We start from the raw sequence: 21,530 nt of genomic DNA, 5'->3' as shown, positions 1-21,530 counted from the left end.
CCATGATGAGTTTTTGGTTCTAGAGACTTGTGATTATAATAACCGCAGCACCAAGTCGTGCTGCTTTAGGTGGGTGCACAATATTGCTTTGGTCTCAACAAGTTCCAACTGTTAGCTTCGCTCCAATACTGCAGTATCTTCCAGCGGCTTTTCTTTTATCCATCTAAGGCATTGGCAAATATGGAACTCTAGTTTACAGGCCGACAGAAATGATTAATGGCGTGAGATCGTGAAAGGGTTGTCGACCCTGACTGCCGGCTGACAGGTTGATAATGATCGGTAATAACCGGTTATCATGGCGAAGACCGCAGTAGATAATAACAGGGTTTGCGGAATCTTTAGTGAGAAATTGACAAACTTTGGACGCTCACGTAAACCATTGTTTAAAAAAAAAAAAGAAAAGAAAAGTTCCGTTCACGGACGTCTAATTCAGCCAAGCAAACCACGTGTTCTTTCTAATTAATAGCATAATCGTTCTCGGTCGAGTTCGATATTCTCAGATAAAGAATCTCCTCAAGCTGACTGGTATGGACGGAAACCTGGTTGATTATTCTAACGAAGGGGAATTGTAATAACACGGAATGTAATTCTACTGGGCAAATTTTTTATGTTAAAGCACCCTCCCTGAAATAAAATTATAAAGCATAATACCATTAATTAGTAGGTAGTGTTACAAACTGTATCCAAGTTAGCATTTCGGAATGAATTATGTATCTCGTAATAGATATGAAAGCCGATTTATGTTACGTCCAAACTACTCAAACTTACACATCCACTAATTCATTTTTATCCTCAGGTTTCCTTCTGCAAATGTACATTTCCTTATCGTCAATGCTACAATTTACGAAACACATTGAATTTACGGCTCGATTTGATACTAATTCCTTTCTTATAAAGAATTGCACGGCATCGGAACAACCTAGTAGAAGCGCGTATAATGCAAAGAACATGCAAAACAGATTCTACACAAAGAGGACATTATAGTAAAATACATAAAGTAACTATGATGTACTCGGATTATATCTTAATGACTTCAAACGGGATGACAAAGATCTGATGTTCAGCGATGAGTGTACGGGGTTAATTTATTATTTATGATTATTTGTCACCTCGAAAGAGTCCCAAAGACTCATCGAGGGATGGCATCTACTCTACTTCCATCACTCACAATCCACCAACCGACCGCAACTACACCAACGCCATCTACCGCAGACCACCACTAGTATTTCCACAGACAATCACAAACATCCATGCCCTCGGTGGGATTCGATTTATAATAACAGCAAATCTTTGAACCGCAGCCTCTTGCCTAGAGAGCGGACACGCTAACCACTCGTCCAGCCTGGCTGGCCGAGTGGTTAGCATGTCCGCTCTCCAGTCGTTAAACTGAACTGTAGACTATAAGTGGGTACATTGTTACGATGGATCTCACTAAAGTCTGTTTTTCAACGAATGAAAGAACCTGGATTGGGCAATAGTCCCAACACGATTATATACTGTACTAAACATGGTGTTCATCAATTGAGTGTGTGACGGCATGGATGTACTTCGTCTAACAGAACATTGGCTTTTATATATTGCTATGAGTGGACCGGCATACCTACACCTTCTGGTCGTTTGCTTTCTGAACTTACGGAATTTTACGATGCATCTTTTATGTGGCCAGCTCAGATACCCAACTAAATCCAACACTGGTAGGAATAAGTGGAATATTCCGTGACAGAATCCTGTTTGAAGAATTTACCACAATGTTTCAGAGACACGTGGATGCTTTACACCGTTAATTACTGTTGTGATATACCCTTTTAAAAAATTATAGGTAAACTTTGATCTTTCTATTTCGTGGGTAGTCTATTAAGTTTTTTCGCAACCGAGATCCAAAATGTAATAACTACGCTGATTTCTATTAATATATCCATTTTTCTCACTTACAAATCAATATAGTTGAACCCAAAAATAAAGCCAAGAGATTTTTTGAATTAGAGGTGATCGTTTACAAATTGAAAAGGTAGCACACTATTGCATTACTTTGAAACGTATGTACGATTGTCTTTTATACTTGGACTACTGCCTAATAAGTTTATTAAGAGTCAAGAAGGATATCAAGGGTTACATGCAGAATATTTCTATTAGTTTACAAACCTGCATACCGAAATAAATAAACACGATATGAAGGTTTTGTGAGACTAAGTAATGCGATAGCTACTGGTCGAAGGTTCTCCAATCTATATTTTTTTCTTTATAGGATCTTAAGGATATATAGAAATGCATGCTTAAAATATCAAATGTCATATATATATTATAATTATGAAAGTAATATATGACTTTTTTCAGTTTACCTAGAATTGAGATGTAGTTCGTGCAAATATTGGTATATTTTGTTTCTGCTGATGATTGCAGTTCCATCTAAACTAACAGCTTTCATTATTTCAAGGTGGCTCTCCCAGTCTTCCTGCCGGCCTTCCTCCCACTTATTACCATGGTTTTAAGGGATGTATTGATTCCGTCAGTATCGATGGTCTGCCATTGCATCTTGTGCTACGCGGCACGGGAGACATGCAGTTTTGTGGAGGGTCCTAATCACTGTATAGTGCCTTGACGTCGTGCCATACTAATCACATATGACCACCTAGAAGAGAGCCTCAACACCTGGAGACTCGCCTGGGGGATGTGCGAGGAAGAATGAAGAAAGAACGAACCGGAGCAGTGTAAGACTAACATTCCCCACCCATCGAATAAAATCAACCCATTCTGGAAATAACTTAAGAGAGAGCCATAGAATGTGCCGAACTCCGATTACTACCTTTTGTGAACTGTCAGGTGGTTGTTACATACTTCAGACAAAAACCTCGTGTGCTAGCTTTCTCGTAGCGTCCGCCTCAGTGATGACAGCGAAAGAAAGAAAGTAAACCAGCCGAATAACCCCGACGATGTTGTGTGAATGACCAATTGAACGTAAGCGCAGTGCGTGTCCGGACATTCAAATCCTTTTTCTTTGTACACGGTTGTATATAAGTGGAGAAATAAAAGTTAATCTTAAACGATTTTGGTTAAAAGAAATGGAGTTTTCTTTCTACCATATATATATTGAAAGTATTATTTTCAATTCAATCGATATTCATGACTTTTGTTTTTCAATTTTAGTTGCCTTTTCTGATTTGCATATCGAGGAGAGAGTACAAGCAGGGGAGACACTCCCCTGCTCGCATTAGAAGGCGCTGGGTGTTACCCATACGCTAATGAGTGTTATATTTTATTTAAAATGTGTATTTGTTTGTGAAAGTGTGTGTAAGCCAGGTCGGTTTGTTTTGAGTGAGGAAAAATCACAAGGAAAAAACCTCACGTCCACGGCCTGAGACCGACCAGCTCAACTACTGAGCGGAAAAACCTCTAATTTCTCCAGAAATTCTGCTCGGAATCGAACACGGGTTTATCCGCTCTTCCAGCCAATGCCTTATGCACTTAGCTACCGTGGACTCCAGTTGATAATACATAAGACAGTTACTTAAGCTTAAAAATAAATAATATAAAATAGTTCCTTGTTTTGCAGCTAGAGGAACTTTTTAAAGGTGTAAGCCGTTAGGTTTAGCAAAATTTTCTGAAATTGTACTGACAATGAACTCGCTCACACTGCAAAATCCCTCCATTTGTAAAGAGTTTGGAGTAAGGCATTCAAAATATCGTACTAAGGAGCTATAGTTTCTTTATTTACAATCATTTTATTAGTATATAGAACTTAAGTTTTACATTTCTTTTCGACAAAATCAGAACAAATAAAATGCCAACATTTATTTTTTCTTTCCACGAAATTTAGTTTTCTTAATAGTTGATATCTTCCAAATGGTGCAATTATATATATGAGAACCCAGAGTCGAAGTAGATTTCATCCAATGTAACCCTAAAGGATAGAAATAAAAGTATTAGCAGAAATATTAAAATGCTACAATCCCTATAAAGTAACAAATTTGCTTAATAGCATTACTTAGTTTCTCTGTTTAATTTGAATTTTATACTTTGTTTCTTATAATTTCTTTGTTTCTTCAGATGGCAGTGTGGCCGTCTTCTAACGAAATTAAATCTTTCTGAGATCGGTTTTTGTCATTGAGAAGAATGTGCCCCCTCAACTTCCAAAGAATGCAATCAGAATGGCCTTGATAATTGACCGTACGTTTTTCAAGATTAAATTAAATGGATTTTTAGATCAATCGAACATTTCTTCCACTACTGGTTCCAACATTTCATACATTCCTGTCGGTATACTTAGTTTACAGTAGAATCTGGGGAATACAAACCTTGCTTTTTTTTTAAAGCATCCATTTCACAACCCGATGGAGAGGAAAGTGCCTGTGCATTTAAGACTAGACAAACTATCCCCATTTTTTCATGTTTTGGTGAGTGGAGTTCGAGGACAATTCGGCATTTTTAGTAGTTGCACAACATTCATCGAGGAAAGAGCTTAAAAGATGTCCATTAAACTTAATAAAATATCTGAGGAAAGATATGTCAAATTTGTATTTCACAGCTGTGGATCAAATTAAAAGGGCAGAAATAGACCACAGACCTTATGAGAAAACAACCTTCTTTTTTGCAAGGCCACTATGGAGTGGCCTTGCACAAAAGAAACTGCCACAAACCAGCCAGTATATAGACTAAAGAGTTCCGAGGTAAACGAACTCAGTGAATTTAGCTATAAAAATGATCGGATAAGATTATTGTAGGAAAGGATATTAAATCCTTTCCTAGAATAATCGTATCCGGATATTTTTATTCACCATAAAAAAGAAAAAAATAATCTAGAATGAAAAAATGAGATGACAGAAGCAAAATTTCTGTTCCTTTTTTTATACATCATTCTCTCTTAAGATCTAAATAAACGGAAGAATATTCCTAACATCTGAAGACGTTTACTCTTTGGCATTAGTCTGATTCCAGCCTGTAGGCACTATGACTGAACTACAGAGATGACTGATTTTAGCAACAGGAAGAAAACAAACATCGGGTGAAACACTGCATTACGCCTAGTTGGTCATAGCTTTTTCGTGTCCCAAAACGAAAACAAAAGACGATTTCGCACCAAGACTTTAATAATAAATGGTTATTAATTCCAAATTTATGAGAAATCACTTTTTTTAAGCAATCAATATCTCCTAAGTGAAGTTGGAAGGACGAAGTGACATGCGCCCTTTAATTGGAAAAATTTGGAATCGATTCTTATGAGAAGAAATCTTGGGTTAACTATTTTAGTTAGAAAAAAAAATAGCTTATAATCTCAAAGGTTTCTCTTCAGCCATACTACACACGCAGTTCCGAACAAAAATATTGTGTAGTGCCGACAGTAAATCACGTATTGTTAGAGTGAAATCTACCGATGAGTCCTAAGACTCCAAGGAAGTGTCATATAATAAATAGGGAAAAAAAAAGAGAGTAGTTCTTTCAAATATAAACAATAAGCCTAGTTCCATTTAAAGCCCACTGATTACGTTACAGTTCCCCAGCAACTTAACCCCGTCCCGAACTGGGAATGAGTTACCATATTTACACAATTAAGCGTAAACATTATCTCCTTTCATTTCATCTATAATTTACATTACGTTTTACTCCAAAAGCCTTTATTTAAATTGACGTTTCGTAAATACTTTATCATTTACCATATTATATTTATTATTAGAATAATTTAAACTACGGATTTTGAAGAGGGCGCTTCCATCGGCAACATACGTAATTTGTTTTATATTTATTATTAGAATAATTTCAATCACGGATTTTGAAGAGGGCGCTTCCATCGGCAACATAACGTAAATGCAGTTTTTATTTATATTTATTATCAAAATAATTTCAACTACGGATTTTGAAGAGGGCGCTTCCATCGGCAACATAACGTAAATGCAGTTTTATTTATAATATTTATTATCAAAATAATTTCAACTACGGATTTTGAAGAGGACGCTTCCATCGGCAACATACTTAAATGCAGTTTTATTGCACTTTCCGAAGAATTTATAAGTGCACCTTTTAGACTATCAAATTGAGCAGACAAAGTCGCATGTTCAATGTCAAAAATAAGAACCACTTACATTCTAATCTCCAAATATACTCCTATTTTATATTGTTAAATTAAGAAAATGATACACTCCGAAACACGTGTCCTAATTATACTTTTCTAATATAATTTTTCTACAACAGCAGTAGCACTATATTTAGAAGAGACACGATGTCGCTATATCAGAAGAAAAAATAAACATAAAACAAGGTAAAATATGCACATTTTTCTTAATGCTTGAAATGTCTGGTCCATACGGTTAGGAATAAACAGCGAGGTTTTCATTAAAGTCAGTCTAGAAACTCATCTAACGTTACAAAGCGGAAACAGAACGTCAAACATCAAGGGAAAAGTTTAGTTTTAGGAACGACAGACTGCATGAGTTGGCCGAGCTAAATAATTAAGTGAACCGCATAGTCAGCATACCTTCAACAAGATTGTTGAATACTTTAAGTCAGGAGTTTGCGTGTAATTGTTTGTAAAAACAGGTTGAGCGTATCTTCTTCAAATAAATAATATAACCGGGATGTGGATGGTTGGCGCTGTGTGTAACACTGAAATGAGTTTAGCGGGCAGTTTGGGGGGGGGGGGAATATCCCCTTAAAAGTGGTCGGAAACAACTTGCGACGAAGAAATGCTCCAAAAAACACTTTATAATTTAGTGTTAAACCTATTTAGAAGACCACAATGTTCGTGACCAAAGTCTGGTCTGGAAAAATAAGATTAGGTGGTCTACGAGTTCATATTTGTGTCTCAGACACACCTCGCCCTCAAAAGAAATAAAAAATAATCTTATTATAAATAAATAAAAATATAATTTTAGTTTAATTATAAATTTTTATTCTCAACTGAGCTAAAATTTTGTGCTTTCTGAGAATTATTTTGAAAAAGTGACGCAAATATCGAGTTGCTAGTGTACAGAATCAATAACATTGAAATATAGTTGTTACTTACTGTAGAAGGTAAATAACATTAACAGTCAAACATTAACGTTCTACGGTCCTCTTGTTGGTGAATACAAATAAACATCACTGTACATAAGATTCCCATTTAACCTACAAGCAAAGCAGCCATTCACATATTATTATAAAGATTTCATGTGGAAGAATAAAAAGTTAATCTTCCTCTGCAAAGAAAAATTATGTAATTTTCCATGCAAATATGCAATGTTTTCCCTTACTGTTTCAAACTATACAGTCGAATGTTAACTTTCCTGTTTGGTGAGCATATACAACATTATTCCTATTGCTATGGAATTGTTCATACGTTTATGCTAACGTAGCACTTGTTTATTCAGCTGTTTTTTTTTTTCTTCTCTCCTTTACGTTAGTTGACTGTAATGTTCTCAATATATTGTAAAGAAAAGAATGGAAGGTTGGGCAGGGGGGGGGGGTAAATATAAAAAAAAACTTTAAGATTTTCGTTTAAAATGTCGGTTGTTCTTTTTTAAACGCATGTTCCTAAACTACCAATCAGATCGAAAGAACAGATGGTGAAAAAAAAAAGGAGAGAAACATTATACATCTCCCACATCCTCGGGAGAGAAGTCTTTATAACTAACAAAGAAGTGAAGAAAACATTTCCATTCTTCCCTCCCCTCTCCACTATAGATTCTGAAAAATGTCAGGTAGCAAGATGGCACAGGTGGAGTTTCTGCTAGCGCGAGGGAAGAAGCGGGATGATTTTACACGTGGGAAGACCGCAGATGGGTTCGTACCATTCTATTCCTTTTTCGCTTTATGGCCCGTCTATTGATTGAACGAAGAAAGGAAATGGAGTGAAATTCTCGAATATCACAAGCACTTCTTTAGTTTTTCCTTTATGGAATTTACTTTATGGATATATCGCAACTTTTTTGCGATAAAAATTAATAAGAATTGCGGGTGGGACAAGATAACTGTTAAGATGGCAAAATAATTGACGCAAAACATTCTGAAATGAAAATATTGCAAGACAGAATAATTCACATAGTTTGATCAAAGAACTTGAGCTGGTATAGAGACGGCTGCGAAGTTGATCGCTTTGTGCTTTTCCCCCCTTAACTAAAACGAATAGAAGAAGGCAGGAATAAGTAGCTATTCCAAGTGGGACTTGGTTTTCTCAGGTTTCGTAGCACTTTGCATACAAAGCATTATTATACATTAGAGTAAGAGTTCGACTGTTACGTAGGTTGTGGAATTTGGAACAAAATGCTATAGCTTCCAGATTACAATTATTACGTCATACCAAAGTGCGCGTAATGGGTGCGCAGACTGTGGAAGAATCCACAGCTGTAGTGTTATATTACGTTTATTTTCTGCAACAAAATTTCGCCTAATCTACAAAATCTCCATGGTAACTTCTTTACTAATATATTATTAATGGGTAGAATTGTTATAACTGATAAGTGTAATCTTATTTCGGTGCCTATTTTCTGATTTTACCTCGTTATCGACTACCGCTTGCAAATATCATTAATTCATACGGAATAGTGTTTGTCTTAATAACCAGCAAATAATTTACTACTTGTGTGTTCCTAGAGACAGTTTACGGACAACCGAGATGGCTCTGATTAAGAAGTGTTGCCTTTGTATCAAGCGGTGTTTCTGGTTGTTCCCAAACAGATTTTATTGGTTTCCTCGCACGCACTTTGCCTCCGAAGTTTAGTTCGGAGGAGTGTACGTTGTCGTACAAGAGAGACAGTTTGTAAATTCCACTAGATTAAAGGATTACATTATAAGCCTTACGTTTCCATCACTGCACTGGCTAAGGTGTCACTGATAGAACCTTTGCAAACTTGCTTCTACTGATCACTTACTCTGAACACGAAGGCGTTTCTTCTTCTTCCATCTCCTCCTAAACTGGTATTAGGAGGAAGCACTTTCTTACTTTCTTGTTGTCCAGGCTAATTCCGGTATTTCTTTTCTTTGTATAGGATTTTATCGCCTTCTGTAAAACTCCATAAACTACACCTAAAACGTAATTAGCCAACACCTCTATTTAAACCCGTGGTATAAACTCGAGAGACTGTGAAGTCTGATTTATAGCAAAGAAGATAGTAGATTCAAACTAGATCTGAAATTTTCGACTTGATTTAAAATTAAATTAGAATACATAATTTCTTGTCAAGTATAATTTACTATATAACTACAGCAAGAAACCTTCCATATACCTCTCCATTTCGGAGTATTTTAATAATAAATTAAGACACCTTTTTACCACTTATATGGAAGGTATATGACTATCGTGCTTATTGCTGTTACCCTACTGCCATGATCAGAGCTTTAATAGCTCAATAACACCTTATCCCTGCACTGTCCTCTACAGATAACGGGGAATATGAAAAGCATTTTTGCTTCGCCCCTTTAAGCCAGTACTTATAAGGATAAGGAACGGGCGAGTTTTATAGAGTAGTATGGTGGAAAATGAATACCGGCATGATGGTTGTTGTTGCGAAGAATGTTTTTGATTTCAGTAGTGATTAGTGAGTTTTAGATTTTGTGAATCTTCTTTGATAGCGGAATACAAGGTACGACTTTGACTTCTGATGCAATTTTCCGGCCCTAGCCCGTTCTCTTCGCCATTATAAATATTTCTCAGAATTTCTGCGGGATTTCTACTTGCGCTCATACGCAATTCCCCAATCACCACCTACTAGATTTAACAACGAACAGAACAGATATGGATAACGTTAATGATCTTTTAGAGCATCTAAACAAAGATCAAGCACCTAAACTATTTAAATTATTATTTAAAAAATTCGATACGGAATGGCCAGGTTTCCTAAACCTGTACACTCAACCAGATGAACCCGAAGATATCGAGGACGAAGTTGAAGAGATCAACAACACGTCCATCTCCCTACCTGAGAACCACAGTCAGACAGACTTGACAGAAGAACACACGAATAAAAGACGCAGAACCGAGGATGATCATATGGAAAACGAAACACCCTCACAAACAGTGCCGGAAAAAAAGGAAAAGGTCTCCCGGTAATTCTCCGTGAAAAAAAAAATGGACCACAGTTGCAAGAAACCTGAGAGAACATAACACTGACTACTCCTGGGCCAGAAACACCGACGGAGTAACAATTCAACCAACAACAATCAGAGACTAGAGGGATAACAAAAATGATGGATAACAACAAACTACAGTACCACACCTTCGCACTACGCAGCGAAAGAAATCTTAAGGTTGTACTGCGAGGTGTCACTGAAGGCATTACCTCCGAGGAGATCGCGACAGACCTCACCCAGCAGGACCTAACACCAATCAAAGTCAGCCGGATGCTTAGATCCGATAAAAGACCGATGCCATTAGTATTAGTTGAGATACAGAACATGCAAAGACGAATTTACGACATAACTGCGGTCTGTGGACTTAACAACAGAACCACTTAGGAAAAGGGCAATGCCATCGTTGCCAAAAGTTTGGCCATGCCCAAAGACTATGTAAAGCCGAGTTCAGATGCCTGAAGTGTGGTGAGAAGCATCAAACCATTACATGCTCAAAACCAAGATCCACACCAGCCAACTGTGGAGGTCCCCACCCAGCAAACTACAAAGGATGCAACCACCACCCCAGAAATCACGGACATACAAGACCCGTCCAACCTCCCCCAATCTGGACCACTCACAGCATCTCAGCTGCACAGTCATCAAAACAACAAACCCCTATCCACAAAAGTCAGGAAAGGGCTCAACTTCCCACCAAGACCTATGCAGAAGCAGCCCGTCCAAAGGACACAATGCAGAGCAATAAAATAGGCTCCAACATCACAGCAATACTGACTGCCTCGCTAGCCACTATGCTGCAGGAATTCAGCAGAGCAAACCCAACTCCATCCTCCACAAAAAGATTCCTGCAAGGAACCCATTCCATATTGACAGTACTCAACAATGAATAAAACAAAAGTAAAACCCAACTCGCTTCTAATTGCAGTCTGGAATGCCAACGGTCTCACCAACAAGACACTAGAACTACAGGAATTCGCACAAAGACACAACCCGGACATAATGCTGATCAACGACAAGCACCTAAGACCTGCCAACAACCCAAAAGTGAGAGGATACACAACGTACCGAACGGATAGACTCAGCACCAGAGGGAGAGGCACTGCCATTGACATCAAACCGTACCTCCACCACAATGCCATATCCAACCCACAGACTACCAACCTGGAGACTACAGGAATACAAGTCCACATAAACAATGCTGGAAGCCTCAAGATATATGCCGACTACAACTCACCAAGCAACCCTCTGACAGCAGACCTGGATGCCGTCCTTGGCGCCACAGACCCCACCATCATAGCAGTAGATTTGAACGCCAAACACACAGCATAGTTCAGCACCACCAACAGCAGAAGTGGACGCATACTACGCAACACTTAACTCAGTTGTAGTAGCAGGACCCACTGAGCACACTCATTACAGCCCTCATGGCAGAGCAGATGTACTTGGCATAACTATCCTTAGAAACATCAGTTATCAACACCAACTACAGACGATGAATGAACTATCATCTGACCACAACCCAATCCTGATCAAACTTGGCAGGCAAGACCAACTAGCCCCCCAGCACACCATCATATCATGGGATAGGCTAACCAAAATCCTACCAGAACACATTGGCCCTGTATCCATCATCCACAAAAAAGAAAAAATAGATGAAGCAGTAAGCAATCTAACAAACCAAATAAAAAAAGCACTAGAAGCAGTCACCAAAACCACAACCAATCACCCACCCAGACGGCTCCCAGAAAACATCATGGACCTCATCAGAACAAAAAACAAAGCCAGGAAAAGATACCACAACACAAGACAAGAAAACACTGACCAACTTGAACAACCAAGTCAGAAAAGCACTTCAAAACCACAGGAATCAGGATTGGGACAATAAACTGTCATCATTTCTGAAGATCCTGCGCAACAAACACAACCCTCTACTCCCATGCAAACTGCACATGGAACGGCGCACACTGATAAAGAAAAAGCAGAAGCAATAGCAGAAAACCTAGAAAAACAATGCAGCCCATCACATGACAACATAAACATCACCCTCATATATAAAGTCCACCAGCAAGTCAAGCGTACCTTAAGGCAGACCTCAGACAAAACCGACAGCATCATCCCCACTACTGCAACGGAAATAACCAACATCATAAAACATCTAAACAAAAAAGCTCCAGGCCCAGATGGAATTACAAACAGAATCATCAAACTACTTCCTCGAAAGGCTATTGTGCACCTGGTTAACATAACCAATGCAATACTAAGGATACAACACTTCCCCACTGCATGGAAAACAGCCGACATCATACCAATAAAAAAAGCCAGGAAACAATCCACAACTCCCGCAAAGCTACCGTCCAATAAGCCTGCTTTCCAAACCTAGGAAAGATTGCTGAAAAATTCATCCTCTCAAGACAAGAAAAATCAGTTCAATTATGAATAATTCCAAACGAACAATTTGGCTTCCGCCGTGTACACAGCACAGTGAAACAAATACACCGATAGTGGAGCATATCACTCAAGGATACAACTGGAACCTTCACACAGCTGCAGTCTTTCTGGATATTGCCAAGGCCTTTGACAAGTTGGTGACAATGGCATCAAGGATTACTCTACAAACTCATTCAGGCCAACATTCCAAGAAACCTTACCTGTCTAATAAAATCATACCTCACTGACAGATCCATGGAGATAAAAATATATGGCACCATGTCAACTAGGCGCAAAATCCTGGCAGGAGTACCACAGGGATCCCTGTTGGCTCCTTTACTTTTCACAATCTACGTGGCTGACAGCCCACAGAACCTCAGGACTACCATCACAGCCCTATATGCTGATGACACAGCTATAATGACAAGATCTCAACGCCCACACCTGGCGATCAGTCGTCTCCAGGACACCATTACAAAGCTAGAGAAATGGTTCTCGGACTGGAGGATACAAGTAAACCCCATCAAAAGCTCAGCTATACTATTCACCAGACGTAAAGCTTTCATCCAAGATGATATTCAACTCCTCGGAAAAAATATACCATGGCAGACAGAAACCAAATACCTTGGAGTACAGCTAGACAAAAAGCTAAATTTCAACAGCCGCATCAAGCTCATAGGCACAAAGACATCCAGAACCATAGCCCAACTCTATCCCCTGATCAACAGCAAATTGGATACACGCAACAAGCTCTTACTATATCAGATGGTAATACGACCAGTAATCACATATGCATCCCCAGCATGGAGTCACACATCCAAATCTAACATCCAGAAACTACAGAGGATACAAAATGCCTGCGGATGATCTTGGACGCCGCATGGTTCGTCAGAAACACGCAGATCCACAGAGAAACCAGAACCCTAGACATTCATTCTCTCCTTCATGACCATGCGGAAAAGTTCTTCAGCAAGGCACACTCTCATCCCAACCCACTAATCAGACAAGCTTCCAGTTATAGTGAACATGACTATCACAAACATAAAAGACCCAAGGCAATCCTGCTTTCAGCAGAACAGAGCTAGCTCCGTAGTTCACAAAGTGCAAGCATAAGGCTCACAACCCCCCCCCCCCCCATCAAGCTTCTCGACACAGACAAAGAGGAAAACAAAAAGCATTTTATGCTTCACCCAGCAAGCCATTAACGTTGTTGTTATTAAAATAACGGAGATTAAGCCGGTCCTTATAAGAAAAATTAAATTAACGGGATGGATGCGAATACCCTTGGAAGGAATTGGATGGTAATGCCGTAGCCAATGAAGTTCTAACTGAGGCTCGGCTATTGCTGTTACCCTCCTGCCATGATCAGAGCTTTAATAGCTCAGTAACACCTTATTCCTACACTGTCCTCTACATATAACGGGGAAGATGAAAAGCATTCTTGCTTCGCCCCTCTAAGCCAGTCCTTATAAGGACTATATAAGGTTTACTGATGTAGGTGGGTAATGGATGGCAATGCTGTAGCCAATTAAGTTTTAACTGAGGCTCGGTTATTGCTGTTACCTCTGAGATGAGAGGCTCTGCTCGGTGGTGGGGTGAGCTTGCCACTGGGTAGAGCCAACGTTGAGAGTTCTTCTCAGTGAGGGGGTGAGCCTGTGACTGAGAGGAACAACGCTGAGTTGGACGATCTTTCAGTCACTCGTAGCGAGTGGTGCGGGGGATCGCCTAATAATTTTTTTTAGAATTGCCCTTTACTAAATATCGGCTATTGTTGTTACCCCGCCAAGATCAGAACTTATAGCTCAATAACACCCCATCCCTACATTTTCTTCTACAGATAAATAAAGGGGAATATGAAAAGCATTCTTGCTTCACCCATCTAACCTAAAAAAAAATTTCTTTTTTACTGATGTGAGGTCAACATCGTAAGCTGATGGTGGTAAAGATATTTGAACTCTTCTTTTTTTTTCTAATTAATTTTTAGAAATATAATTTTTGTTTGTATTTTTATTCATTTTACCTAGACCGGAAACTCCGATAGGTTTATCGAACAAAATCTAAAGATTTCATATCGTATTCAAAGAAAAGGAGTGCATGGAAACCTATAAAATGTCTGTTATTATATAAAAACTCAGATATATACACACTTCTATAAGAATATTTAAGGTAAGACAAAGTAAAGTTTGTCGAGAGCATTGGATCGCTATGTTTAGAAGTGAAGAATGACAGACGAGATTTCTTTTTTTTGTTGGCCGTTCCAGTAAGGCACGATTCATTTCCTTTTTAGGATAATAATGATTACCCAGTCATTCTTCACTGCTAAAAAAGTAGTTCCGTTTTGGTTTGCGTATGTGTGTGTGTGTGCGCGCGTGTGTTTTCTACCAGAAACAAACTTGGTTTAAGAAGGAACACTATGATTAAAGGGGGAGGGGAACTAAGAACGCGGAAGGCAAGCCGTAGCAATGAGGGATGAAGATGAAGCGACTGCCGATAAACAGACATGCAGTATGCGGCCCCTTGACAAGACAATAAATATCTAATTCGTGTTCCAACAACGCCAAGAATACGTACCGTCCGGAATGGCTCGGTTACATGCAAGTTAGGCCATTATTTATGCACGTGCTCGGAGAGAGGGCTCCCCCAATTATTTAACTGTTGTCACCGGCTTCGCCGAGGGGCGACGAGATGGAAGAGAGAAGACGAGATTATTTAATGATCCACTGATCCCCCCGTAATTACGCCGAGCTCGGGCATTTTATTAACGGGTGCTGGTAATTGCAATAGTACGAAAATGGATAGCGGCTAGAAGAGCGGGGGGAAGGGGGGTCAGGCGTCGAAGGGGGGAGGGGAGTCGGAAATTTTATTAACAGCGGTTATAATCGGGTTACTCGAGCAATCGATAAAAGGATTTTGCAGAAGGCAAAGAGAATTACATCAAAAGGGTTTGTTTTCATTCATAAGATTTTATATTAAAAGTAAGTTTGGTGGAAGGCACGATACACGTGGAAAAACTAAGAATTTCTGCTGACAGAAAATTCTGTTTGTTTGAACCGATGTCATACTGGTGGAATCTTTCCAAGATTTTGAACACGTAGAATGCTCAAGTTGGCAGTTGAATTTTATGAGAACAATACCCTGCTTTATCGGAGGCATGAAAGAGCTAAAAAGGTTCCCTATTTGATCCTCGAGCAGGTGGTGGACACAAACGCGAGTTAAGCGCCGTACAAATTAAATGACTCTATACGATCTTCTGAAGCAACAGTACTCACATGCAGAACAATTTACCCCTTAATAATCGGGAAATCGCGCACCTAAAAACATCGCCATCATGCCCGTTTCATCACTCTATGACCCACCAAGTCACATCATCTGATAGTTTTTCTGTAGTAATTGATGTGAAATAATTTGCTATTTATGATCTTGTATAATATGCTGTTCCAGTTATTCTGTAGTTAAAACTCAAGATGTTTAACAGAAATGCGTAGCAGCAGCAGAGTTATATTACCTATAATATGTTGTGTTCTGCTATTGAAAGACAATTATCTTCTTTGCTCCCAGAAAATCGGTTTTGTAGTCACTATAATGCGATACAATCACACTACAGTGTTTTTAGTCTAAGTGGCAGGTGTTATTGTTAACTTATCATTATTACGTATGGACTTTAAATCAATGTATTTTTGCTTAATATTATCCAGTTTGTTTTTATAGTCTAGTTTAGATGATGCTGAAGTCAGAGGTATGATTGTTCTATTTACCTGTGTGGCAGGCGTAGTTTTACTGGTGTTAGTGTTGGGGATATTGAATTGTTAATGTGGCTTGGGTGTGAGCTTTTGAATTATTAATATTCTTTAATCAGAGTTTAAATGTATACCGATTACAGTAAACTGGATAGGTGATTAATATTGTTTTACATGTTTGTGTAAGCCGTGCATGCATCGTTATGGATTGATCATAGGGATGTACGTCTTCATATTACAGGTTTAGTACTGTAGGATGAGGGAGGGTTAAGATCCAGAAATCCTGCCTAAAGATCAAACATAGAACTCTGACAAGCCTCTTCAGGTATTTATTAAACAAGGCGTGATGGTACCACAACAGCCGAAATTCATCTATAATCTTTACTGTTCTGGAAGTCGGTTAAATGTCATACTTGTATATATTTGCATACATCCACCCCACATTATTCGTAATTTCATGCTGTAGGTTGATATAGTTCGTATGATATTGGTGTTGGAAAAATCCATGGTCTTTTGTTGGTTTGAGAAATCGACAGAAACGTGGTCTGAGCAATAATCAACCCAGTGGAAAGTTTCAGTTAATTTGCTCTTTTTTTGGGAGAGAATAGCTGCTCAGAAAATAAGTAATCCCTAATTAAAGTGAACGACCATCCCGTATCACCTTTCATATGACTAAAAGTAGCATGATTGTCGTAGGATTGTATACTTCATGCAACGCCAAGCAGTAAGGACTCCGAAAGAGGCGTCAGTAAATTGAACGTATTCTCAGCCCAAAGAACAGATATTATTGAAGCCAAAATTCTATTACTTCAGTTAGCTTCTCGCATGTGTAGATGTATTTGAGCAGAGTTTTTTCCGATTGAAATGGTGCGTGAGATTTTAATACCCTGCGCGATTCCCTATAGGTAAAACTGCCAAAAATACCATACGGATATAAAATAAATGGAGAAAGAAGAACTGGAAGACCAAGAAAACGATGGCATACAACCAGGACCGACCACTTGTTCTAAAATCCATGATAAGAAGACTCCGAAAGAATTTGGTGCTTAGTGTGGAAACTAAATTCCACACTATGCTCTGCAATCGGAAGGTGATAGCTAACAGTTTTTACCGACAACGCGAGTTGTCACAGAATCTGTAACAATGTAAGAAAATAAGGTATTCTTTCCCACCTTAAAACACAACATAAAAAAGTTATACACATTTTCAACTGAATTTCGAAAGACTCTGCTACTCCACACTGGCCTTGATAATGAATCCACCCATCGCTGTATGAGCCGGAAGAACAGCTTTTTACGTGCAAAAGATACCATCAAGAGTTTTCTTGTTCTCCGTTTTTCCTAATGACAATGATTCCAGCGATGATCTTGTAAGGATGAGTCGTAACATGTTTCATTGCAAATTCCCGACGCGAAGTTAGTGCGACTCGTAAATCTGTCTCTTCTTAGGTAGCCAGTTCCTGAATGTGATAGTTCAATGAGCAACACATGCAGTCAATTCCTTCATCGAAGTGTCTTGGGAACTCAATCAAATCCTCTAAAACTGCATCCTTGTCTTTTTGATTCAGTTAAAATTGCATGCTCTAGGGATTAGAATTTCATAAAGGATGAGTTAATAAGTCTCGGGCTACGTCGTAAGAAATGACTTCCTATGGATAAACCGTACAGGAAATCGAGATGCAATTATTGTTGCTTAATGATCATATTTGCCTGCGAATAATAAACCTGTTTTTAATTCGACAAGATAAAACCGAAATAAAAAAAAGACTCAATTTTAACTATCCTGAGCTCCATTCACACAAAACTTCTAGCTTATGTACTTGTCAAACTTCGAACTAATACAGCAACTTAATTTTTTGCTAATGTGAAATCATCTACGAAATATCAAAATTCATTGAATCTTTAAACGAACTAGTTTTCCGATTGTCAGTATTAAGGCAGATTAGTTCATGTGCAAGAAAGCACAATATAATAAGCAGTGTGTGCGGCTTAAAAGTCCATGGGAGTTCAAAACAAATGAGTAACTTAATGTAAATAAAGTTCAATTTTTCTACTAGTTTCTATGCAGCACATCATTCGGATTATACTCTCAGTTAGCTGATCCAAGGTACTGAATACATTACCTTTGTTCAAAGTTCTGCGGGTTGGATTACCAGTTCAAAAGATCTGTCGTATATTCCTCAGTTTCATCCAGTAAAAAAACTTAACACCATCGTCTGAGACCGAGTAACTCAGACTCGCCAGTCATAGACATCGACAAAATATTACTGTTAAAGGAAAGTAAACTTCAATAACTAATAAAAAGTCGACATAATTTACGTATTACTGAACCTTGTACAGCTAAATCTTGTATAGATGTTTCATTCAACTATGTACTCGTGGTTGAATGGAAAATTCTTTTATTGGCCCGTTTAATATCAGAAAAGTCATTATTCCAATAAAACATATTCTGCATGTAAAATATAATTTTTTTTATATTTTTATAATTTCTTGCTCAACTGAATTGTTTTCATGAAGTCTTCCGATCAGAAAACTTAGATCGTTCGATACTAAGTCGTGTATTTACTTAATAAAAAAATAGCAAATAATATTTCTATCATTTTTTGTATTTATATTAGTTTCCAAAGTTTCTTTTCTCAGATACTTCGAAGCATCTCTATAGCTCTTATATTCTTCTGTTATCTCCCATCCAAAGTCAATTTTCCTATCATCGTATTTCTCTCTCACCTTCTCTGCTGTATCATTGATCATCTCTACTTGATGGACAGTCTGGAGCGCAAGCTCACTCTACCATAACTACTGCAGGTATATTTATGGACTGGTCTCCGGCTTCTTATCTGAAATCGATACAAACACCTTGTCGATACACTGCATCCCCGAGCTAGGTCACCATCAGTATCCATCGCCTAGAATCTAAGTGAATATAATGGAACACTCTCTCTATCTTTCCCCTCTCTCTCTCTCTCTTTCAGATCCGAGGACAAAAGTGTCGTCACGACACAAAGTGTAAATATATCATCCTATTAGTTGGTGTAGCGTGCACCGCACGTGAGTTTATTGAAGCGTTACCGTATTTAAAAACATTACCGAATAAAAACACTCTCCCACAACCAGATAGAACGCTGTTTATTAAAAATCATAGGATATCCGCAAGGCTGCACAATAAAGTGTGTTTACTCGCAATATTTGACATCCGCTGGTGGAGGCAAATGTGATTGGTTTTTCAACTTGAGCGTCTAATGTTGCTGGGAACGAATTGCAATCCAGCATTTTTTTCTCATCCTTTGGTAAAGATTTTTTTTCCCGACTTGGTACAAATATTCATAGATCAATTAGAGATCTTTATTCAAATAAGGATTCTCTTTTGAAAAATACAGCACTGGAATATTATGTTAATAAACAAATCACATATTTTGAGCTATTGAATTAATTGAAGTTATCACGTTTATTTTAAAGTCTAAGATGGCAAAAGAGATATACATAACTCGTATACTTTTTTGGTTGATAAGAACCAACAAATCGCACAGATCAATCACACTTCTTTCCCTCCTCCTCCCACTAATTCAGTAAACGGAATCCCCGACGTCTTCTCCCCTGTGCGATACATGATTAAACGGGCAACCGTTGCTAGCCCAATACCGTTTAGCCTGTACTACCTACCGTGATGCATTAGACTTAGAGAAGTTTCCGAACCGTGCTATTGTACGATGATACTGTACAACCGATAGCATATCACACACCCACCGAACTCCTCCCCCAATCCCCTAACTACGTGCTCTATTGAGTTCCGAGCTCTCTTAATGTTTTCGCTCGTTCTGTCTTACGGCAACCCCACCTGCAATGTGTTCCCTTCTCACGCGAAGCACCTTTCCAAGTTTCTAGAATGATTAACAGACACAGAATTGCAACTGAATGTCAACAACTTCCCCTCCCAACACACCTCGTTAGGTTCAAGAACACAACACTAAATGTTTAACGCACTTTGTCATGTGGCTTAATGCACTGACATTACTCGACCATATCTTCGTCGTTCAACCCGCTATGAAAGCTAACAAACACATCGAGATCACCATCATTTCCTATATCGATGTATTATCGAGAAAAATATGATTTAATGGTCACTTAAAGTGGGGGAGATTATTTCCTATGGAACAAACCCACATCAGTATAGATCGCATCCATTATTAACACTGCTTACAACTGTAAAAATGAAGTACTGCCCCAAAAAGTGCTTAAAACATTTACGTTTCAATTATTTGACTATTAGAACTTTTAATATTTTTATTCCATTTTCTGTTTGGTTATTTTGTTGAGTGGAAATAATTTTTTGAAATGATGCGAGGCAGCAATCATTTCAGAACAACATTCAGTTCCCCATTCATGTGTCGTCTCCTGTGTAGGAGGTTGACTACGGGCGTAACAACGTGGTGAACACTTATGACAATATCTCTTCCACATATTGTCGTAAGTATTCATGACTGTAATCTGTGTGTGTGTTCACGGGACCGAACGGTTTGATTGTTCTGAGGGACGGAAAACCCGAGTTTCCGGATAAAAACCCTCTACCTACGTATGAGACCGGCTAACTCATTTTTAGTCGAAAGAAACCAAATAAAGGTTCCTCACATCATAGACGGGAATCGAACCCAGGTATTTCCGACCACTGAGCTACGGATGCTCGAACAATGTGTCCAATAGAGTATTATTAATCGATATTTATTAATCCATTCGGTCCATATTGACAGTTTCATTGAATGATAATAGTTGTATTCACGTTTTTGTAAGAATATAAATGTTTCAGAAGTCCTTAAAATATAAAATTGAATGAATTGTCCTAAAGTTTCATAATCCAATATGATATTAAATGCCACACCATCTGGATGTTCTTAACTGTGTGTTTATAAAGTAAATTGAAAATTTGAATCGCTGTACACGGAAACACCGTGTACAGCGAGTACATTTATTTACAACATAATCTCACTTTAACTATACACCGTTTACACCAATACAAATTTTCGAAACACTGCTGGTCGACGTGTAAATGTATAGACGCCTACCATTGACTTGAACCGGTGTCCTTTGAATTTCGTTTTCAGTTTCGGTACGAGGATCTCCATCATTGCGTGAGTTGCTAAGGCAGGACTTGTAATTACGAGCTTATAATACTGGAAACCTGATTCAAATGCAGGAAAATCTGTAACTTAAAAGTTCATCAGAAAGGAACCTAAGAAAAGATACCTGGGCAGCAGGTCTAGGGACAATCCTAGCGCCATCTGTACTATGCCTTATAATTCGAAAACGCTGAGCTAGAGACTAAGCATGATACTTTTAA

General features: G+C 38.4%; 1 protein-coding gene across 4 annotated transcripts in view; it reads left to right on the top strand.

The window, feature by feature from the left end:
* LOC150108916 (agrin-like) overlaps positions 1–3,012 on the top strand; it is a 610,886-nt gene extending 607,874 nt beyond the window's left edge. For all 4 annotated transcript variants that reach the window (XM_090404266.1, XM_090404257.1, XM_090404260.1 and 1 more), the window contains one exon: positions 2,435–3,012. In XM_090404266.1, the coding sequence (XP_090260392.1) occupies positions 2,435–2,580 (146 nt within the window). In that variant the 3' untranslated portion in view covers positions 2,581–3,012. The remainder of the gene's footprint in view (positions 1–2,434) is intronic.
* The last annotated feature ends 18,518 nt before the right edge of the window (positions 3,013–21,530 follow it).

This window comes from Typopeltis vanoorti, chromosome 2 (genome assembly GCF_054136105.1).
Source record: "Typopeltis vanoorti isolate ZY-2024b chromosome 2, IOZ_Tvanoo_1.0, whole genome shotgun sequence".
Lineage (NCBI taxonomy): Eukaryota > Metazoa > Arthropoda > Arachnida > Uropygi > Thelyphonidae > Typopeltis > Typopeltis vanoorti.
This window is presented reverse-complemented; position numbering and strand designations above follow the sequence as displayed.